At 34.7% G+C, this 23,991-nt stretch overlaps 1 protein-coding gene across 1 annotated transcript; it reads left to right on the top strand.

Moving 5' to 3' along the window:
- Positions 1-325: 325 nt before the first annotated feature.
- Positions 326-3,521, top strand: LOC107915911 (trans-resveratrol di-O-methyltransferase). Its single transcript, XM_016845100.2, has 4 exons — positions 326-1,207; positions 1,320-1,605; positions 2,791-2,869; positions 2,993-3,521. Exons 1-3 carry the CDS (start codon positions 428-430, stop codon positions 2,826-2,828), a joined length of 1,104 nt encoding a protein of 367 aa, XP_016700589.2. The 5' UTR covers positions 326-427; the 3' UTR covers positions 2,829-2,869; positions 2,993-3,521.
- The last annotated feature ends 20,470 nt before the right edge of the window (positions 3,522-23,991 follow it).

Here is a 23,991-nt window from a genome sequence, read left to right as displayed (position 1 = left end):
ACAAAAATTTCAGCTAATTAATCTTGGAAAAATTCTGCTTTGGCCCTCCTTCTTTGCTTATTTCTTCGATCTAGCCCAATTGTTTCCTTTTTCTTCTATTTAGCCCCAAATTGCATCCCTGCACAAAATTCAATATAAACATGAAAAAATTAGTGGTGCGCTCTCATAAATTAACCAATTTAATTACATAAAATATGTAACTTTAGCATTTAATCAACTACAATGAACAGATTTAACTCCATTATTGAGACGTTACAGCATGGGAACCAATGGCCACGAAAGGGCATAAAAATATTCAATAAATAGAAAAGTTCAGTGCTGTGCGGATTCAGAGCAAAGACATACTTACAGATATGTTTCACGGTCTATAAATAGCAAATTCCAGTGTTACGTGGGTTCAGAGCAAGGCCGAAAGACCTTGGCTAAGATGGATATGGTGAATGCGAACGGAGAGCATGTTAATGAGCTACTTCAAGCTCAAGCTCACGTTTGGAACCACATTTTCAATTTCATAAATTCCATGTCTCTCAAATGTGCAATTGATTTAGGTATCCCAGATATTATTCAAAATCATGGCAAGCCCATGACCATTACTGAGTTGGTTGCTGCACTGCCAATGCTCAACCCTACCAAGGCATGCAACATCTACCGGCTCATGCGTATTTTGGTTCATTCGGGATTCTTTGCACAACGAAATTTATGCAATGATGCTCAAGAAGATGGTTATGTTCTTACGAATGCTTCTCGTCTGCTACTTAAGGATAATCCCTTAAGCGTAACACCTTTTTTGAAAGCTATGTTGGATCCTATTTTAACAGAGCCTTGGCATTGTTTAGGCACCTGGTTCAAAAATAATGATCATACTCCATTTGATACCACACACGGAAAGACATTCTGGGACTATGCCGGACATGACCAAAAGCTAAACAGTTTGTTTAATGAAGGAATGGCTAGCGATGCTCGATTGGTTAATAGCATACTTATTGACAAGTGCAAAAAGGTGTTCGAGGGATTGAATTCTTTGGTGGATGTTGGAGGTGGTACCGGAACATTGAGCAAGGCCATTGTTGATGCGTTTCCACACTTGGAGTGTATTGTGCTTGATCTTCCTCATGTTGTTGCTAACTTACAAGATAGTGGGAACTTGAAATATGTTGCAGGTGACATGTTTAAGGAAATTCCAGCTTCAGATGCAATTTTACTAAAGGTTTTTTGCTAAATCTTTTATCAATTATCTCTGTTTTCACAATAATGTGCAATAGATATAATCATATCATTTTGATCAATGAATGGGTTATGCTTTTGTGTTAATTAAACAGTGGATATTGCATGATTGGAATGATGATGAATGCTTGAAGATTTTGAAGCGATGTAAGGAGGCAATTTCAAGACAAAACAAGAAGGGAGGAAAGGTGATGATAATAGATATGGTATTGATGAAGAATGAGAAAATGAATGGTGAAGCCTTCAACTCGACAGAAACGCAGCTCTTCTTCGATATGCTGATGATGGTTTTGGTGACCGGAAAAGAGAGACAAGAAGAAGAATGGGCTAAACTATTTTTTGCTGCAGGGTTTAGTAACTACAAAATTACTCCTATTTTAGGTTTGAGATCTCTTATTCAAGTTTTTCCTTAATAAAATTAAGTAATATGTTTGGAAGAAAAGTCACGAACGCTAAATATAAACAGTAAAAAGAATATGAAAAATACTAAAAAAATTTATAACTCTTATATTGTTTGTCTTTCTCTAATTATAATTTATCTCATAGTTTATCAAATAAAATATTTTTTGACCAATAATGACATTGCAATTAATGGCTACAGTAAGCTAATTAGAATGAGAAAGAAAATAATCGAGATTTTTTTCAAAATAAAAAAATAATTACGAGAATGATATATCATTTAAATTATTAATGAAAATGGAGTCTTTTTTTAGAGTATTATTGATTGTCGCAAAGCTGTTAGACGGCACTATACTAAATCTCACTCAATCATATACCAATCATTACAATAAATTTTTTTTAAGTGGTGTCACTTAACACATTAACGATACTGATATAAATTTAAATTACACAAATATATAAAGATGTCACTCAACAAATATCAAAAGTAAATAAGCATGTGATTCAAATTGAATTAAAATTAAAATTATATGTGCATGGACTGAAGTAAAACAAATTACGGACAAAGCCACCAAACTATGAAAGGCTTGAATTGCCAATTACCCAAAACCTAAAAAACTGCATACCCACGTTATTGGTGAACTTGGCAGCAAGTTTCCTCTCATATTATAAACTCTCTCCGAGGGCCTTTATATATATATATATAAATCAAACCGGCTTTGCCAATGTATTAAGTGATACTATTTAAATATATATTTTTCTCACCATAATTGGGAGGGATTTATGGTGGGTCCGCCTGATAGCTTGGTGGGATCCAATGAAGCTATAAAAAATATCTATTTTCATAAATAATTTAAATTTGATATAATTTTCGTAATTAATTTTTTATATTATTTTGATAAAAAAACCCAAAATAATCCTTATGTAAACATTCAATTTTACCCAAAACATTTAATGAAAATTCTCTTGATTTTGGATTGAATTATGGACCTTGGACACCCAATTGTACCAGTGCTGTGTGAGGGTCTACTCATCTTTGGCAATTTCATTTTGGGGTTTCATACCCATTGAATTAGACACATTCAATAATCTTTCATTATTTCTTTGATTGTTTTTTTTAAATCTTTCCTCATATCACAGTATCTTCAATTTTACATGCCTCAGCAGAAACTGAAAGTTCACAAAGTTTGGAATGGATCAGGTAAGAAGCACAAAGCTTAAAATGCTTATGCACATCACTAATAAGGTACATTGACCCTTTGACTCAAAATCATACTTTACAGTTTTTGTCATTCATACATTTACTGACCGACGCATCAAAGGGTGCTCCAGAGATCAAACTCTGATGCTCTTTTTACCCAATTTGCAGATAACTGTAACTCATCAACCATCATATTAGCTCAACCCTGAAAATTTGACATCAATAATCGGCATCATGTGTGGGAATCTTGAGCAAAAGCCATGGATTTTCCAACCAAGCAACCTAGCTTAACTATTATTGATACTCAAACCCTTGAGCCGAGATCATCGCTTTAAGCAACTGCTTTTCAATCGCTTATAGCTACCTTGATGCACCTCCCAGACCGATAACCACGAGAAAAGCCATAGACCTCAACTACCCATCCCTCGCCACAATATGTCTACAAAGAAATTCCAATAGCCTCTTTCACTAGTTGGGTGAGACCAAGCCACAAGTACAACACTATAACTGTCGATCTACAACACCAAATTCGTTCATCGATCATGATTAATGTGCGAACCAATGTTGCACAACCATCTTCGACTATAGCATGTCCTCTGGTTCCCAAGGTACTCTATTAGTCACATTCAGACCACCAATTGTCAACAGCATGCCACAAATATTATCGTAATCATGAACGGCTAGTCCTACACCATCAGACTCGTGGCAACCTGATCATTAGTCTTTGTGTGCATCAAAATTCCAATTCTGATCTAACTCATTTGAAGCACAATAGGGGGCTCTAGACTGAAGAAAAAGATAGCTAGAACTAAAATGATATATGATCTAGATTATTTTCGAAAATGGGATGTTTTCTATTATGCCATTGGTTGCCACTAAACTGTTAGATGACATCATATTAAATCTCACCCAATCATATGCCAGTCGTTAGGTGGCACTGGAATGAATTTTAAAAAAAGATACATGTATTTTCAAATTTATATAGAACAAAAAATACACTATAGAAATCATACTTCTGGCCATGGTTTGGCCAATGGCTCGCCAATGATCTGGTAAGCCCTTTGCTAGGACACGTGCAACTTTTAAGGGGATAACGCGTCACAACGCATGTAACTTACCTATCCCTAACACATCACATCAATAGACTATGCCTTATATATATATGTCGATGGATTACTCTGTGGAGGGACTGAAAAACAAATACTCAATAAAAACAAATAATTTAATTTAAAAAGTTTTAAAATTATATTTTAGGAATATTTAAAAATTTATAATTTTAGATGAATCATTTTAAATATATAATAAAAAATAAATTATACAACTGACAAAAAAACTAAAAAAATCTCAAAATTATACAAATAAATCATATACTCATTTTAAAAATAAACTTAAAAATAAATATAAAATATTTTTATAAATTTATAATTACATTAAAATTTATAAACTAAAATCTCGAAAAAAAACTTACAGTTTAACTTAACATGCGTCAAGCATTCACTCCATAAGTGATTTTTTTTAAAAAAATATATGCTATAGATTCACTACTTCTACGTATGATAGTCGGGCAAAAATATCATGGGGTTCTTGTATTAAGATTTAGATTGCATATTTCTCTACTTAAAAATGGGTAAATTAGTCTTTGTATGTTAGATTAAATAGAAAATTAGTCCTTCTATTAAAAATTTAATCTATTTCTATTATTAAAAATTAGTCGACGTACATCAACATAAAGTACACATTGCACATCATATGTCATTATTCGGTTATTCCGTCAACCACCAATTTTTAACCGAACAAATAGATGAAATTTTTAACAGAAAAGACTAATTTGTTCTTTTTATAGGTGATAATGATGATGTAATCATCTGACAATTCATACAATTACACATTGAACCATAGTTCACATATAGTTTTGGGATTTATTGCTAAAAAATAAAAAATATATAAATATATATATATAATTCAAAAATATTAAAAAAATCACAAAGAAAAAATGAATGGAAATTTCAATTTAATCTTCTGCCCCCTTCGCCATATCGTCTATATAATCTTGGACCAAAAGCCACGGTTGGTACTTGCCTGGGCTTGGTGGGTGGCTTTTGGTAGTGGATGGTCAAAAATGAAAAATATTAACAAAAAAAAAATCTCAACATCAACCTTAACACCAGCATAAAATACTGTTTGAAAATTGTAAAAGAAAAATTAAAAAAATGGGGCTAATTTACCAAAAAGAGTCCTTTTTTTTAAAATTTACCGAAATGGGCCGATTTTTTTATTATTTACAGGAATGGTCCATTTTCCGGGAAATCGCGTCCACGTCAGCGCGATGTCAGGGTACGTGTCAGGACATCGCGTCCACGTTAGCGCAACCTGCTGACGTGGACGCAATGTCCCCCGCGCGTGAACAGTACCCCAACGGTAAAAAATTTGACCGTTGCCCCCCACCCCAACGGTCAAAAATTCTATCTCAAACAAATCCTATCTCAATTTCCTTCCAAAATCCTCTCAATTTCCTTCCAAAAATCTCTCAAATCCATATTAAATTTCAATTTCCCCTCAATTTCATTTTTTTAAAATAATTTTAAATTTTTTTATATTTTTTAAAAATAAATTTAATTTTTTTTATATTTTCATCAATGGCCGGATCATTGATTCGTCTTGATAGCAATCACATATCAGTGGAGCAAATGAAAATGGTAAGTATTAAATTTAAATCTTAAATATTATTTAAGATATTTGTATTTATGTATTTTTAGAGAATTATTAATTTATTATTTGTTATAAAAGTCTAAAGATCGGGTATTGGAATGCAATATCCGGAATATGCATGCTCCTCCATCACCGTTAGTAGAGAACTACCTGCGGGAAGCGGGTTTTTGGCATGTGGCGACGGTAGGCCGAGGATGCAAGTTGGAGCCGAAACTGATCAGTGTGTTGATCGAGAGGTGGAGAGCTGAGACGCACACATTTCATCTTCCATGTGGAGAGTGCACTATCACTCTAGAAGATGTCCATCTGCAATTGGGATTGCCGGTGGACGGGCACCCAGTCACCGGGTCTGCCCAATCTAGCAATTGGGAGGCGGTGTGCTACGAGCTTTTGGGCGCTGTTCCGGATAAAATGGATGGAGGTAAGGTGGAGATAGGCTGGTTACGTGCCACCTTCCCCGATTCGAATGCAAATTCAACCGAAATTGAAAGAATTCGATATGCTCGATCATACATTCTTCAAATAATTAGAGGTTATCTGATGCCCAACACGTCACGGAGCCGTGTACATCTAAGGTGGCTGCTAAAACTCGTTGATTTTAGAGGAGCCGGTGAATTTAGTTGGGGGTCTGCCATCTTGGCAACATTATATCGGGAGATGTGCGGGGCGACGCGACCGAGGAAAGCAAACATCGGAGGTTGCCTGTCACTACTGCAATCATAGGCACGGTTTCGCTTTCCATTTCTACATCCTCGAGTAAACCACCCATATACATTCCCACTCGTAACGAGGTAAATTTTATATTACATTTTGGAATTGTTATGTAGATTTTGTAAGAATAAAAGTATGCTAAAAATTTATTTAATTAGGTGGAACCATCCGACAAGTTATCGTGGATTACTGTCTGAACTTGAAGATATACGGCTTCTATTGGAGCAACGGTCGGAAGCAGAAGTAAGTATTATTGCAAATAGATATTTTCATACATTCGCTAGTGGATTGATATTTAGTATTTAGTATTTAGTATTTTGTATTATGTATATAACTAATATTTCTATCATGTTCATGTAGTTTCAATGGACACCATACGAGGATCCGGCAATCAGGGCAGTAATCCCGAAAGAGTTTTTACAAAACCCGAACGCTTGGCACGCGAAAGTGGTGTTGATCAACTATGCAACTGTGGAGCCCTACCAGACAGACAGAGTCCTACAACAGTTTGGATGTAGACAACTGATTCCTGAGGACCCTAAGGTGTTTGACGATCACCACAAAATTGACATTCGGCTATTAGGTACGGATTGGCCTAGATACTGGTCAAAGTACACGGAAATATGGGAAAATCGGCATGAATATCTACCTACTCGGGAAGAAATCATCGTTCCAGAGTTATCGTGCGTTCCAGAATACATGCCATGGTTTAGGATCCATGGCAAGCCGTATTTACTTACGCCATAGGAGAGGCAGCGGAAATACGTGGCGGAAGGGAAAGGCGCGGACCTCTAAATCCAAGGTGACAAGACTACGAAGGCAGCCCCTCAACGAGGCCTAGAGATTCACCCAGCTCATCATCAGCGGCCATGCAATCACCGTCCCCAACGAGAGCACCGACGCAGTCACCTGACGCAGCAATTCAACAGATGATACCCATGCAATCGCCTTTCCCTATGATGCCAGGTGTGTTTCCTAGCCCTTATATGTACCCTAACCCGTATATGTATCCGTTTCCGAATCCTATGGCAGGTTGGAGCCAAATGCCCGGATCAGCTCCATTTCCTGTTGTGCCGAGCGGACCACCGATAACTAGGCCAGCGGCGTAAGAGGGGTCGCAAGGGGGGCCGTCGTGGAGCTCTCCTTTTTACCAATCGCCAGCAACGCATGGCTTTCAAACACCGTCGCCGTTCATGATGCAAACACCTCCACATACACTATTCTTTGAAGGTGGATCATCGTCCCAAGTCCGACAACCAGATGCCGAACCGGAAGAATAACAATCAGCACCGGAGGAAGAACAACCGCCGCCTGAAGCTAAATGAAGAAGGAATCCAACGCGTAACCGTCGATGGCCGCCATGTGGAACCGAATCCCCTGGGCATAGACATTGATTACTGTATTAAAATTTATTATTTTATGTAATGAAATAGAAGTTTATTTTATGTAATACGCATAAAAATTTTTCCGAGTTATTTTGATATTATTTGATATAATTAAATAGAAGTTCTATTTAATGTAATAAAAATCTTAATTTAATTAAAAACCCTAAACCCTAACCTAATTTAATTAAAAACCCTAACCCTACCCTAATTTAATTAAAACCCTAAACCCTAACCTAATTTAATTAAAAACCCTAACCCTAACCTAATTTAATTAAAAACCCTAACCCTAACCTAATTTATTTAAAAACTCTAACTTAATTTAATTAAAAACCCTAACAACCTAATTTAATTAAAAACCCTAAACCCTAACTTAATTTAATTAAAAACTCTAACCATTAACAAAAGTTTTTGGGCTTAATAATTTTACATAGTTTTACATAATGTTAGATTTGGTAAAATGTTTTGACTGGTACTAACAATTAAGAAATTAAACTAATTTGATAATTTTTTCTAAAATTACATTCAACTATTGCGATTAGGGCATGATCGACTTGTATGGCCTGGGTTCCTACACCATCCGCACAACTTTTGTTGACTGGTTGTTTCTCGGATATCCATATTGTTCCGTATTCTAGTGGAGCAAAGTCGACCCTTTTGTTTGCGATGCAATTCTCTATCCGGTAACAGTTTAAAAGGAGCAAGAGATACGGGCGGCCACTTACGTTCATCTGGGACCGGTGGGAAAACGTGTCTCCATACGTTGTACATGTTTTCTAATTTTTACACTTCGTCCACATAACTCAGCGGATCCAGACGGAGTTTCTGACAAGCTGCAATAACATGAGCGTATGGATAATGAAGTGCATCAAACTTCCCACAATCACAAGTCCTGTTTCGCAAGTGTACACGATATTGCCCTCCAACAACATCTTGGTACGGTCTGTCAAACTTCGTCACACGAAACCATAAATTGTTTCGATCGTGACACACTGTGTGCATGATGTTTGCCCTCGCCTTCGCCTTGTTAATTTCTTGAACTACCTTACTGCACCATACATGGCCACCCTGCATTTGGCCTGCATAAGTTGCTGCTCGCTTTGGAAATAGCGCCGCCAAACAGAAATATGTCTCTTGCACAACCGATGTTATCGGTAGATGGCGCGTTCCTTTAAGAACAGAATTTATGCATTCTGCCAGGTTCGACGTCATATGGCCATATCGTAGGCCTCCGTCGTATGTTTGTGCCCACTGTTCGAAATGTATGTTACAAAGGTAGTCCGCCCCTTCTTCGTTTTGGGATCTTAAAATTGCCAACATCTCGTGAAAACGATCTTTATTTATTTCATACCCTGCCAATATAAGTTCATAGCGAATATTTTATACCACTTCTACCAATAAAACTAATTCAAATTGATAAACGAAATAATACAGTTATAGAGTAAATACCCATGTTGGTCACTTGTCGTCGTTCGCTCTTAAATGGATATTGCCTGTAGTAGTTCGAAGCAACGTGTCTTAGGCAATATCTATGGTGTGTGCGCTGCCACAAGCTTCCCTCTCGATCAAATGCAGCTAGTATACTGGCGCCTCGATCTGAAATAACACAAATATCAGGTTGGGGGCACACATGCCTCCTTAACCTAGAGAGAAAGAAATCCCAGTCATCAGACGACTCCCCCGGTGTTATTGCAAATGCAATTGGAAGAATTCTTCCACCGCCGTCCTATGCCACTGCAACCAATAGCCGATGAGTATACCTACCGAACATGAAGGTACCGTCAATTTGTACTAATGGCATGCAGTATGGAAATGCGTCTCGGCATTGCTTAAAGGTCCAAAATAGGCGTTTGAACACTTGTCATCCACGTAGCAATCGGCTGTTGTAGTACGCATGTTCCGTTTCAAGGTCTGTGATGGCACTTGGGACGTATCTCTCTAGCACCTGACACCACTGCCATATTTCATTATATGAGGCGTCCCACCCACTATGCAGCTTCTCCAATGCCTTTTGCTTAGCTATCCAAGCCTTGCGATAAGAGGGTGTGTACCCTATTTGGCTACGGATATTGGCAATTATCACCGGCACTGAAGTCCTAGGATCTGCTTTTATCGTGGGCAGTATCAAGCTAGCCAACATAGCTGAATCCATTTTGGGATGATCTTGTGAAACACCTACAGAGGGAGTACATTAAATAATGCAACATTGCAAAATAAAATTATTATACAGATACATTCAATACTGTACCTGCAGCACATGTATGTGCAGCACATGTATGTGGACCTTTGTACTTTTTTATCTCCCACAACCCTGTCCTTTTCCTTAACGGGGCGACGATTTTCCATGAAGATGTGCCGTCTTGCACCGCACACTTCACCTTAAACTTATCAGATTTTGATTTAACGACGTGGTGTGGTAGATCTGGTACGATCGCGCACACTTGCCCTGAACTTGTACGATCGCGCATCCGGTGTGGTAGATTTGGAAACTCTAACGCATCATCCGCTGACAGATCGACATTATGCATGTAGGCTGGAGGCGAGTATGCTCTGAATCATGGATTTTCTTCATCATCTGAACTCCTTTCACCATCTTCACCTTCTGTTGGAATAGGCTCCGGTTCAGAAAATAATCCCACCTCTGCACCATCCGGCTCGGGCTCTCGAGGTGGATCCACATCGGATTCATCTTCTAACCCACAATCATCTGCAGCGTACGATGTCCCCTCACCGATTGATGTCGTAGGTAGTACGTCATCCCTTCTTCTGGGCATTTGATAACGTCCCCAATTGGATGTCGATTACCATCCACTAGAACTTGATGCAGTTCCCCAGTACGTATTTCCAGCGTCGAACGTCGAGCCACCGACGTACATGTCTCATCCACCAGTAGAGTGTCTTGCGGGGGATGTGCATTCGACACCGCTACCGAACATGGGTTGTTCCGTATTTTGTAACCCACTAATCGAGTGTCGGCCAGGGGTCGTGTATACATCTCGAACACCGGACAGAAGTACATCACTTGGAGACGTAAATTGTACATATAACTCAATATAAGTTGCTCCGCTGGCAAGATGAGTCTGCACCATTGCCTCCAAGCTACGAGCACCTTTTATGTCGAACGAGTCATATGTCACCAGATCAACACAAGAACAAAATCGATACGTTATTGAAAGAACTTTCATTGGCGTCGTTCCGAATATTTTACGCCTAATTCTTTTACGAAGTTCTGTCAAATCTATGTTTTGGTTAAATGACAGTCGCACCGTATTCTCCGAGAAAAAAACAACACCATTCTCGGAGTGGCAAACCACACCATCGTAGTAAATAACAGCACTAATACGTTCACTCATTTTGAAACTCTAACGTTCTTAGCCTCTCTAAAATGTTTCTGCTATGACTTATGCATTCTAAGAACACTTTCTGCCTAATTTATAGCCTCAGCCCAAACTTGCTACTGTAGCAAAATTGCGTCCACGGGGGCGCGATTTTATATTATTTGTTCAGAAACGTCAAAAAAAAATTTATTTCTTACATGACCAACTGTAGCGAAATCGCGTCCACGAGGGCTCGATTTCACAATTCCTTCTAAAATAGCATCCTGGTAGAAGCGATTTTATACTATTTGCTCAGAAACGTCAAAAAATTTATTTCTTACATGACCAACTGTAGCAAAATCACGTCCACGAGGGCACGATTTCACAATTTCTTCTCAAATAGCATCCTGGTAGATACGATTTTCTACTATTTGACCAGAAACGTCAAATCAAAATAATTTATTCCGAGACCCCTAAACCCTAAAAAGCCTACACCCTAAACCCTAAAAGCTAGAAAACCCAAACGTGAAATCAGCGTCAAAATCGCGTCCCCGGGAACGCGCTACATGGCAGGACATCGCGTCCACGTCAGCGAGACCTACTAACGTGGACGCGATGTCCTGATACGTACCCTGACATCGCGCTGATGTGGACGCGATTTCCCAAAAAATGGACCATTCCGGTAAACAATCAAAATCGGCCCATTTCGGTAAATTTTGAAAAAAAAAAGCTTTTTTAGCCAAAAAATGGAAGGAAAATTCCTCTCCTCATGGTTTTTTTAATAAATTTATTAAAATCCAATATGCTACAATCTCATACCTAAAGAAATAAACTCAAATTCAAACTCAGACCGAAACAACCAAGTCCAATAAAGGCTAATTGCCCATACAAATGATAGGATAGGCCTCAAACAAAGCACAAACGGTCTTCCACAAAGCACCCTTTCCATCTCTTGTATTTTTGAAGTTTCTACTGGCTTCCTATTCAACTCAAGTAGTTAGCACAAAATGAAGAAGGGATTTTGAAGCCTTGAATTTGCATAGCAAAGCCTATGCTCAAAACTATTAGATCTAGGCGCTTGCCCGAGCAACCTCAAGTAAGGAGCACAAAGCTTATAATGCTTATGGATATCACTAGTAAGGTACGTTGACCCATTGACTCAATAACATACTTTACACTTTTTGTCATTCCAAAATTTACTGATTTTTTTTACCAATGATGAAGTCAAGAGCTTTACTACTAACTTATTTTTTCAAATCTTTCAAAATCTAAAACTATAAAGAATATTGTGTTTTCTCTCATCATCTTCTTTTTATTTTTCTTATTTCTTTTAAACACTCTAAAAGGTACGTAGAAAGCTTCTAGCTGTTCAGTTAATCTATTTCACACTGTGCTTATAATAGGTTTTAGTAATACAATAGTTAGATTAGGGATTCTTTTTTAAAAAAAAATTATATTGATTTTAAGGCTGGGTGTTAAATATTTTAGAGGTGGGGGCTAGTTGGTTTTCTTTTTGTTCGATTTTGGATAGATGAAATTTGGTCTCAAAACCATAAAAATTGGTTGGGTCGATTTTTTTATCAATTTATCTAGTTTGTAGTTGGCGGTCTAATAATCGATTTTTGGACTGATGTACTAGTCGATTACTAGTCTAATAAGTCGATCTAATCTGGTTTAAACAATCATGATTTTTGATGATCAAGAAACAAAAGAAAAAAGTGAAAGTATGGATTAATGATTACGTTATTTGCTTTTGATTTAAATATGAAAAAGGTTCATGTAGTCTTTTGAAATTTAAAATTTACTCCTATAATTTTTTTCGTTTGCAACAAATGTCTTGACAAGTGGCAATGACAAGTGGATCTTATGATTTACATTTTGCAATGGCAAGTGAGATATATTTCTTTCGTAGCTACTTGACTAACATATTTGTAACATCTTAAAATAGGGCTTTGATGTGGTGCCCCAAACTCAGCCGGAATGGTCTGACCTGAATTTCGAACGTCACATTAGTCGCTGATTCCATTGTAAAAGGGACCAATCAACCAATCACACCACAAAATTAATCATGAAATATTTAATAAAAACCTAATATCATGCTTCCGTTGTGCTGCTCTGATCAACAATCAACAACAAGACTAATTCACAATTTAATACTTAATAGACAATTACCTCGAAAACTTTAGTTAAACATACGTGCATTCAGTAGCGTATTTTTAAAATACTGTATTTGTAGGGACTTGGAAAAACCGTTTAGTTTAAAAACGTATAATTAGATTTAAAATGTAATATATAGTAATATGTTGGGAAAAATTCCATTTCACAAATTTTAGTAATAGGATTGTAGGATTTAACATATAAATCTTATTTTTGGAAAATTTATTAATGCCTCTCGCACAACCTCATAACATTATAAATTAATTAGTTAGCAAACATTTAACAATTTACATAACTTGACCAAATTTTGTGTTACATCCCATGCATACCAAGCACATGTTTGTATCTAAATCACACATAAAACATCTAAGGTTTACCTCGATGACCAACGACTCTTCAATCCGCACTTACAAGTTAGTCGAACAATTATTCAAACCAATAATCAAACAATCATAATCCATCATTCAATCATCTATCTAACGCAATAATAAAAGTTTTAAACCAAACAATTAAATAGTCCACAGTGTCCGATTACAACTTGAAAATTATAAGTTTAATACTAAATCCCATAACTTGGTCTCACATTGCCTTCCTCATTAGGTTAGGGAACATAATGATGTACCCAGATATAGCCTCGATTTGGATCACTTGGATGACTCGCTCCCACACCTCTTTACAAGATAAGTAACTGCAATATTATAAAAGAGTGGGTGAGCTTATGAAAGCTCAGTGAGTGCTCAAACATACTACAAATAAATACATCAGTTAGGTTAAAAGGTGACAAACAATAACGGTTCACATATTATTGCAGTCTACACAAAATAGTAACTCACACGACACAACAATTCTCATACAATAAGCAGCGCACAAATAATAAGTAATTCGCATAAAATGGGAAGATCACATAAACTATCAATTTGCACAAAACATCTGTTCATATGAAATAACAGTTCTTACCAAATGACAACTCATGCAAAATAATAGTTCATATGAAATATCAGTTCATACCGAATAACACTTCATGCGAAATAAAAGTTCATGCTCTATCAGAACTCATATATCTCAAATATTGATAAAATTTGCTTTTTGTGATTATGAAACTTATAGAGACTCTATAAGTGGACTCTATCACCACCTATAAGTGGACTCTATCACCACATATTGGATAAACGGATCTCCAAAACACACCACATGACTCATAAAGTCGTACGCTATCTTCATGTAAGTTTAGCACGTATGCTCACACTCTCCAAACACACCACGCTATCTACAATGAATGGAGCTATGCTCGACATTCCTTTATCTCTCCAACACATCTCTGAGGCACAATGTCCATCACAATAAAAAGGGGTGAGTACTCACAATTCTATGGCATGCCAACTATATTCAATGGTTCCATAAGGTCACAAAGTCAAAATATCTCTTTAACACATTCATAATATTCAGTATAATAGGGCTCGCAATTAAGCAGAGCTCGCACATTATAACACAGTTCGCAATTCACAATTCGCAATAGAGCATGGTTCGCAAATAATGTCACTTTTATGCAACATATATTGCACACATAACATAGTTCACATATCACTCACGATTTAGCTCACATAAATCATTGTTCGCATATTTTATTTAGCGTAGGGCACGCAATACCTTAGCTTACACGCAATGCAACTCAAAATCTCACAATACACAGTTTGACAAATTAATGCAGTTTGCCATATTAATACAGATTACCAAATTAACACAGTTCGCCATAATAATATAATTCACCAAGTTAACATGGTTCACAATATAACACAATACACAAATAGAATTGACTCGCAATATCTTAACTATCATAATTCACTTACGGATTCGTGCATGCATAGATATGCATTATCGATAAAATTTGCATATTATAAGAGTTCACATTATATTATTTATTCAGATATATTAATCATAAATATTACAAAATTATATACGAATATAGATTATATATACATATTTATTTAATGACCTTTATGACTTTAAAATTTAAGCGTACACTCATAAATTTATATATTATAAAAACCATTCTCGTAATTATATATATACTGAACCATGCATATATTATATTATATTATATTATATTATATTATATTATATTATATTATATTATATTATAATACCAAAATCCATTAATATATATTAGGTAAAATAAAGACATGCATATATATTATATAAGATGAAGTCATGCACATATATATATAATATATGTATAGCCACCCACGTGTATATATTTATATTACAACCAACACATATAATATATATATATATAAGATGCATATATATTACTTAGCACCAAAGCACTCATATATATTATATATATGACTTCCAATCTCACGCATATATATATTACCAGCTCTCTCGTTGATATTATATATATAACACCTAATATATATTGTATACAAAATAAAGTGAATGTTTATATATTATAAGTTCATGCATTTTTCACCATTAAAATCACATAGTATATATACTCAACGATTCAACCAAAATTATAAGAATTTGCATAATGAAGAAGCCAAGGTTCACATATTAATTAAGCAGGGGATTTGCATATGCTACCTTAGCCTGTGTACTAGAGTTTAAATGTAGTATACCAAATCACTCACCTTAGTCAATACATCTTGCACAACAATGTCAAACAAGCTTTTATTACCCTTTCAAATTGCTCGTGAAATCTCCCAATGAATCCGAAACATTGCATACACATTAAATACAATATAAAATCATTATTATCAGCCTTAAACTAAAAAAACAGTAGCAAAATCACCACTCGAAGCTCACTTTTCTCATACCGAAAGTTTAACTAGTTTTGCCGAAATAGGTGTTTTACCACTCAAACTTGATCTCTAAGCCTTAATTTTGATTCTAATATACCTAAATATCATCTAATTACATATCCAATCCATCAATTACATCCAATTTTACTGATCTAATTTTTTCGGAAAAATCAAGCTTACATTCAATTTGCTTAAATTCATTAAGAATTTCTTAAATTAAGATAAAATACCTTTTAATTAGATCAAAATGAGCTAGAAATCACTTTAAAGCCAGAGCTTAGCCAAGAAATACGATATCTACCATTTTTAATCCAAAAATCAACTTAAAATAAAGTGATATATTGAGATATCAATTAAATCATTTAAATCTTAAATTTAAATAACAACCCGCTTAGTTTAATCATAAAAAGTTAGAATGTCACCTCAATTTTGCAAAATTGACGAGCTATGGAGCTAATTCGAGCTTTGAACGTGTAAAGAACTTTAGAGAAATTGAGGTTGAAAACATGAGTATTCTTCAAAATTGAAAAGAGGTTTTATGTTTAGAGAGCTTAGGCGCATAAAAAAGGATGACCTAATTTCTGGAGAAAAGCTTTGATTTGGTGTTTGGAAAATTTTTGAAGAAGATGAAGAATGAGAGGGAAGGAGACGTGGGGTTGTTAAATAGGCAACCCATTTTTAAAAATTGGGTCATCGCCCATTTAACCACCTCCAGTTCCTTCCCTTTTTCAAATAGGTTCTTACTTTTCAATTAAAACCAATTTCAAAATTATTTTCAAATCAAACCTCTCTTTTTTTTAAATCCTTCTTCATCAAATTGATTCCCAGACACCTAGTTTTAATTTCCTAACCTAAAATTATTAATTCTAATTATTCTAATATTTTATTTAATTAACTACTAATTATTTAATTACATAATATAATTAAGGTTTCCGGTTCACTAACCCTCGACTTACTTACCCGATTCTCCTAACCTGATTTTCGGGATGTGACACTTGAAGTTTGAGCCAGGCGAGTTGCGGTCACCAGTGGGACTAGCGAGCTGTCGACGCCAGTGGGCCTGACGAGCCGTTGGCGCTAGTGAATTAGGTGAGCTACGATCAGTGGATTGGATCGATGATTAAAATTAGGAGTAGCCAAAGGGCAGTTCCGCCAAAATTAGGAAGTTAACTTATTTTCCTTTTCACAACACCACGCATGCACATAACTCTTTTCTACTTCTACTACGAATAGGGCATCCTAAGAACATCAAAACACCTAGTGTCTATAAATTAAGCTCTTTTCATTGAAAAATTCATATTCTTTTGAATAACAAAACTCTCTCAAATTCCTTTATCGATTATCTTGTTGTCAAGTTTCCACGAAACAAGAACTTAGAACTTAGCTCTTAGGATTTAAGGCAAAACTATGTTTCTCTATTGTGTTGATATTTAGAAATAATTAAGAAAAGCTCACTGTAACAGCCCAGTTTAAGCTAAATCAGAACAATGGTTTCGAAACCACAAATCTGAAGTTGTAAAATTATTTTAATATTATTTTTTGTATTTATAGCATGTTATTTGATATGTGTGAAAATTTCGCGATTTAATTTTATTGATTGGTTAGTTAATTTGATAAAAGGACTAAATCTCGTAAAATGCAAAAGTGGCATACTAATTGTTTAATTATTTCTTTGCTATGATTAATTAAATGTGAGGTCCTTATGATGTGATTAGACTATAAAGGAGATAGTGGATTTTAATGGCTTGGCATTTGTGTAATTATTAATGTTTTAAAAGGTTAAAATAGGAAAAAAAAGTAATTAAAGTTAAATTAAAATAAAACAAATTAGGTTGTCATCTTTCTTTCATCATTTTGAACCGAAAGTAAAAGCTTCGGAAGCCATTTTTTGAGCTTTCGCCTCCGGCAATCTTGCATGCTTGATTAGGGTATGTTTTGAGCTCAGTTTTTGATGATTTTTACGTTTTTTAGATCGTTACTTCGTATACTAGCTAGCCCGTTTTCGAAACCATTTTTAAATTTGAAAAAAAAAGGATCGACTTTGAAAATGAAAATAGGAGTCGCCACCGATCTTTTATTGAGGTGCGATCGGATCACCTTGAAAATAATTTTAGGTCTGTGAATTTTGAGAAAACAAGTTCAGGAGTCGGTTACGCACGAGGAAGGGTTAGCACCCTCGTGACGCCCAAAATTGGTACCAAATTGATTGTTTAATGTCTTAACGTGGAAATTTTGAAAAGATTTTAAAAATACAATCATTTTAAATGAAAATTTGAATGAAACGAATCGGAGGATGAAACTCATTTATTTCACGGAAATAGATTGTCACACTCAGTAAGTTAGAGTGTAACATTTTAAATCCGCGAAATTAAGTTTATCTCTTGACTTTTAAAACCTATACATTTTGAAAAGGGTATCTGATTATTTGGGTCAAATGAGAAAATCAAAACCCAGTAAGTTAGGGTTTGATTTCACAAAATTCCTAAATATCGAATATTGCCTTTATTTTTATTTTTTAGAAAAAATCCTCGTCTCGAGAAAACATGTCATACCCAATGCGTTAGGACACAACGTATCGAATTCCCGAGAATGAGCTTTTTAATTAAAGAGGATATTCGGTTTCCTAGATCCCGAAGAAGATTGGAATCCAATAAGTTTGGACACAATCTTTTCGAGGATCCCAAATTCCGAGTGTCGCGTTATCTTGAAAGACTTTTGTATAAAATGATTTTGATATTTAAATGATCTGAAACGTAACCTTTTAAGCAGATAAAATGCGATAGAATGATAATGTACAACGTGAAATGATAATTCGTAAGCCAAAATGTACATTAATGAATACAAATAATCAATTGATACAAACAAACAATATTATATACATAATTGCAATGGTTGCATGTAAATATTAACATTTAAAAGCTAATGAATTAAAAATCAATAATATACATATATTAATTTAAATAAATAATACACATGGAGTGAAAAACTTGATATAAATAATAATATATATGATAATATATATAAGTTGAAATAAGCGAAATAAATTAAAATAGGGTCCTTTAAAAAAATTATATGTGTGTATAGATAAATAAAAAGATATAGTATGCAATCAATAACATATTATATATGAGCATATGTTTAATAAAATGATTTAATATAAATTGTATATAGAATAAAATAGTATTGTATAAAAATGTTAAAAACTTAAAATAATATTACATAATAACATAAAATAATGTATATACGTAAGAAAAATGGTGATTAAATATATAAACTAGTGTAATAACAATATCAAAAATAATATTAGTAATAATAACACTGATAATAATAATAATAAATTAATTAATAATCTAATTAATAAAGAAGCAAATAATAAAAAAAAGGAAGAAATTAAATTAAAAATAGGATTGAAGAAAAGAAAAAAATGAAAATAAAGTAAAGGGGCCAAATGTAATGAGCGAATAAATTGGGGGACCAAGTGGGAAATAATCCCCGTCCTTCCAAAACGCGACGTTTTGATACGGATCAAATTGGAATAAAACCTGGAATGCGTGGTCAAATCTAAATAAAATAAACAGATGAATTTGAAATAGTTATAAAAAGAAAGGGGTTCGTTTGTGCAAATTTTCCCTTGCACTATAAAACGCGCGGATCCTTCCCCGGGTCGGGTCACCGCGCGGGCCAAGAGCCACTAAACGGCGTCGTTTTGGTGCTATGGGCTTTAACGCAAAACGACACCGTATTACACTATTATTTAAACAACATTTAGATAAAAAAATTAGTTGCTGCCTATGTTTTTAAAAAAAAATTGTGCTTGCTCTCTGCTAGGGTTTCACCCTAGTTCCTACAGCCGCTCACAAGCCGAAGCGACAGCCCTCTCAACTTCGATTTTGATGGTGTAGACGGAGGCTGGCGACCAACTAGCTGAGGTAAATACCCTTCTTATTTGCTTTTCCCTTCTTTAAAATAGTAACCAAAACGTAGAAAGAAAAAAAAAAGAATTGGAAAATAAATAGTCAAAAGAAAACCCCCTTTCCCTCTGGCGCCGTAACCCCGAAGACCCCTCTGACTCCGTTTTCAAACAGAGTCAACGGAGCCCCGACGGTGCGCTCACAATGGTGAGAACCTCTTTTCCTTTTTCTTTTTCTATTTACCCACCATTAACCAAAATCGAAACCTCAAACTCCTGACAGAAAACCAAAAAAGTAAATGAAAAGAACAGTCACCTTTTGAACAATTTTTGCTTTTGATTTTCTTTTCTTAATTTTTTGTATTGATCGTGCGTCTGTGTAAACTTACAAAGGTTTAGCCTTTTTTTTATAGGCTAAAAATAAAAAACGAAAAATAAAAAAGAAATAAAAATACAATCTTTTGTTTTCTGCTACGTTGTTTGCTCCATTTGCAGGTACAACGTACGAGATTGGGGACGTGGCACGTACGGAGGCGCGAACGTGGCACGTACGGAGGTGTGTGGTGTTGGGGGTCACTGTTGAGGCGCTCGTGCTATTTTCGAAACCCTAGGGTTTCTATTTTGTTTCGGTTTTGGGCTAGTGATATTCGCGCTTGATTTTGGGTAGTGGGCCACACAGGCTATTGTAAATGGACTGCTATTGGACTGTTATTAATTTTGGATTTGGTTTATATTTTTTGTGTGGGCCCGGGTCAAAATTGGGCATTACACCCGTGTTTTAATTTTTAAAATTTTTGATGATTTTGTAAAATGTCATTGATGAATAGTCAAGTTTTTTGATGTTTGATGATGAAAAATAAATATTTGATGTTAGATTATTATGTTTTATTAAGTGATTTTTTGATAAAAATGTTTATTAAGGATTAAATTGTGAAAATTGTAAATTGAGGGGTTAGAATGTGAAATAAATAGAATTTATGGATTTCTATGGACATAGGGAAGATTCGACCAAGTATGAGTATATTGAAATTTTGTGTATTTTGTTTTATTTTGAAATAGGGACTAAATTGTAAAAATGTGAAATTTTAGGGGCAAAAGTGCAAATGTGCCTAAATGTGTGTTTTGGAATAAATTGAATATATTAATGATTGAATAAGCTAAATTTGATATTATATAGATCAAGAAAACCAGAATTCGAACCTAGATCGGGGAAAAGCTAAAGTTATCGATTAAACGACTCAATTCGCCGTCTTAGCATCCCAGGTAAGTTCGTACGTTTTAAACATTGTTACAATTACGCTTTTAGTGCTTTGTTATTGCATAAATTGTATACACGAGAATACGATCACGTTTAATGATAAATCGGTTATGTTTAGCACCTAGTATGAAATTCGAGATAGCTTCGGCTATTTATGGCACTTAGTGTGCAATTTGGAATAGATTCAGCTATATATGACACTTAGTGTGCAAGACTGAGATAGCTTCGGCTATGTAAGGCACTTAGTGTGCGAGATTATAATAGCTTCGGCTATACGATGGCAATTAGTGTACGAAACATTGAGTGTTCGATAATATTACAAGAAGGTTTTAGTTCATTATGAATTTGTACAGGTATATACAAGTAAGTAGGAAGTTCAATTAAAAAAGGTTAAGATTTTGCACATAAGTATATGAATAAGCTTATGGAAGGTTTGATATTATCATGAGTTATACATTAATTTGTTCAAATTGCTGATTTGTGCTTTATGAATTATTGAGTATATTTAGTACGAACTTACTAAGTTTGTAGCTTATCCTGATTTTTTTCCTGTGTTATATAGATTTTGAAAGCTAGCTCGAGTTCAGGAATCGTTCAGGAACATCGTCACACTATCGGTCACTATTTCGGTACTTTATAAATTTGTACTTTCGACTTATGGCATGTATAGGCTAGTTTCGATATGGTACATTTTGATTAGTGTATATATAGCCATGCGAAAATGGCTTAATAATAATGTTAATGTTTGTGAATATTATGCCATGTATTCAGCTCATTTTGGAAGTATGTTATATAGTATATAATTGTGTGATAATAAGGATGTCCAAATAAGATTGCCGATTTTGCTTCTTAATGTTCGGATATAAATATTAAGTCATGCTACAAATGTGTTTCAAAGACATTAAAATGTGGTTATTTCACTTATTAATATGATATTCAAATGTGGCTGTTTTTAGATGTATAATGCTGTCCATTTTGAGCATATTGATGCTGTCCATTTAGAGCATATTGATGCTGTCCACTTTAATGTATAATGTTGTCCAGTTTGAGCATATCGATGCTGTCCAATTTGATGTATAAATGCTATCCAAAACAGGGTAGGTTACTTACGTTTGTATTATGTTGCATAGTTAGTAATTTGTTAATGAAATAAATGTATACAAATATATGTTTTGATATTTGCTTGGTATATGATATGTACTGATAAATGTTTAAAAATGTTTTAAGTATTTGAATGATCTAAAATCTTGATTAGGTAAATGGTAATGAAAGGGTTGAAATACAAAGCATGATTTGAAAATGTAATTTAATTAGTGAAGCATGATTGATATTTGATGTGGATTGTTAATGACCTATGTTTTGACGAATAAATTGTTTTGATCATTATTTGAGATAAATTAGGGTTTAAATATATATATTTACATGCACATGACGCATATTTATATACAGCTATGATATTTGGTTCATTTTGTTAAGTATGAGATTTCGATATTTATTATGCTTCGTAACCCTAATTGCACGACGAATACGGGTTAGGGGTGTTACACTCATAGCAAAGGAAACTAGGTTCCCCAAAAGACTAGCATGTGCGAACCTAGGTTCGCCTGTGTTTATGTATAAGTCTTAATGTGTTTTGCCTGTAACTTATCTATGTTGTGGAATTACGAACCTGATAGAACTATCTAAAAGCAAAGACAAGGGAAAAAACGAATCTTGTTTAAAAGCTTTCAGCAAATTGGTGAGTGTTCAAGGGTCACCACTTGTATGTGCAAACCATAGAGTTAATTAGGAGCTTAGGGCTTTAACCTAAGTTTTGAGAGTAAGTCTTTGCTAAAACTCTATTTAGTGATTTAGTTTAAATATGTGTTTTTGTGAACAGTAATATGCGAGCTAATTATGAATAGTGTTCTATGAGCTCTTCTTGATTTCTGAGCTCTATGTTTAAATGAATGTATTGACACTATAATCTTCTGAAACCGTTGGATATAATGACATGCCATAGGAATGTGAGTACTCATCTTTGTGTTTCATGTTTTGGGCGAGAGGCCTTGAGATAGGGTAGGAGAAATAAGAGAATGTTAAGCTAAGCTCCATTCAATGGGATATGTTGGTGTGTTTGGAGAGTGCTAAGCTTTATGCTACTCTTATGGGACATATTAAGACTCTTTGAGTCAAAGTAAGGAGTTATAAGAAGATCCACTTATCCAACAAAAAAGAACATGTGAATAAGATTGTGTTTTTCAAAATATTATGTTTTACTGTTTTAAGCTAACTAACAGTAGATAACTGTGAACCAAGATTCGTGTAAATATGGCGAACCCGGTTCACAGATCTGTAACTTTGTTTAAACACTTGTTTAACTTATGTTTTTTGTGCATGCTATGTGGTTTTCTTGTATATTCATTGAGTTCACAAGAGTTCACACATTCCTCTCTAAACATTAAAGACAGTTAGATCGCATAGTGTGTAGCGGCGATTGCGAGTGATCTAGGCAAAGTATAAACACTAGAAATGTGATATAAGCGAACTCTAGACATAAAGGGAAATGTGGGTTTCCTCTTGGGCTTAGTGATTTCTTTCTATCTATAGACTTTGCCAATTGCTCTAAGTCTTAGTTTTGTTTTATATTTGTATTCAATATCTCTTGGAAACTGATAAAACTATATATGCACACCTAAATTTTTAAGTATACGAATATAGTTCAAAGATTTGATAATAGTTTTTTAATTTGCAAGTACATGCTTAAGTATTTAATCTTTAACTGTGTTCGCCATAAGCAAAACATGTAATAAATCAACTTGAGTAACCTAGATAGAGTTCGCCACAATATTTGTGAAGTGATAAGGTTGTCGAACTGTGGAAAGTGCGAACCCTAACAATTGGCGAACTAGTACTTGCGAACCCTTAATAAATTTTGCTACA

Source organism: Gossypium hirsutum, chromosome D10 (assembly GCF_007990345.1).
Source record: "Gossypium hirsutum isolate 1008001.06 chromosome D10, Gossypium_hirsutum_v2.1, whole genome shotgun sequence".
NCBI classification, from domain to species: Eukaryota; Viridiplantae; Streptophyta; class Magnoliopsida; order Malvales; family Malvaceae; genus Gossypium; species Gossypium hirsutum.
Note: the sequence above shows the minus strand (reverse complement) of the source record. Positions and strands in the feature narration are given on the sequence as shown.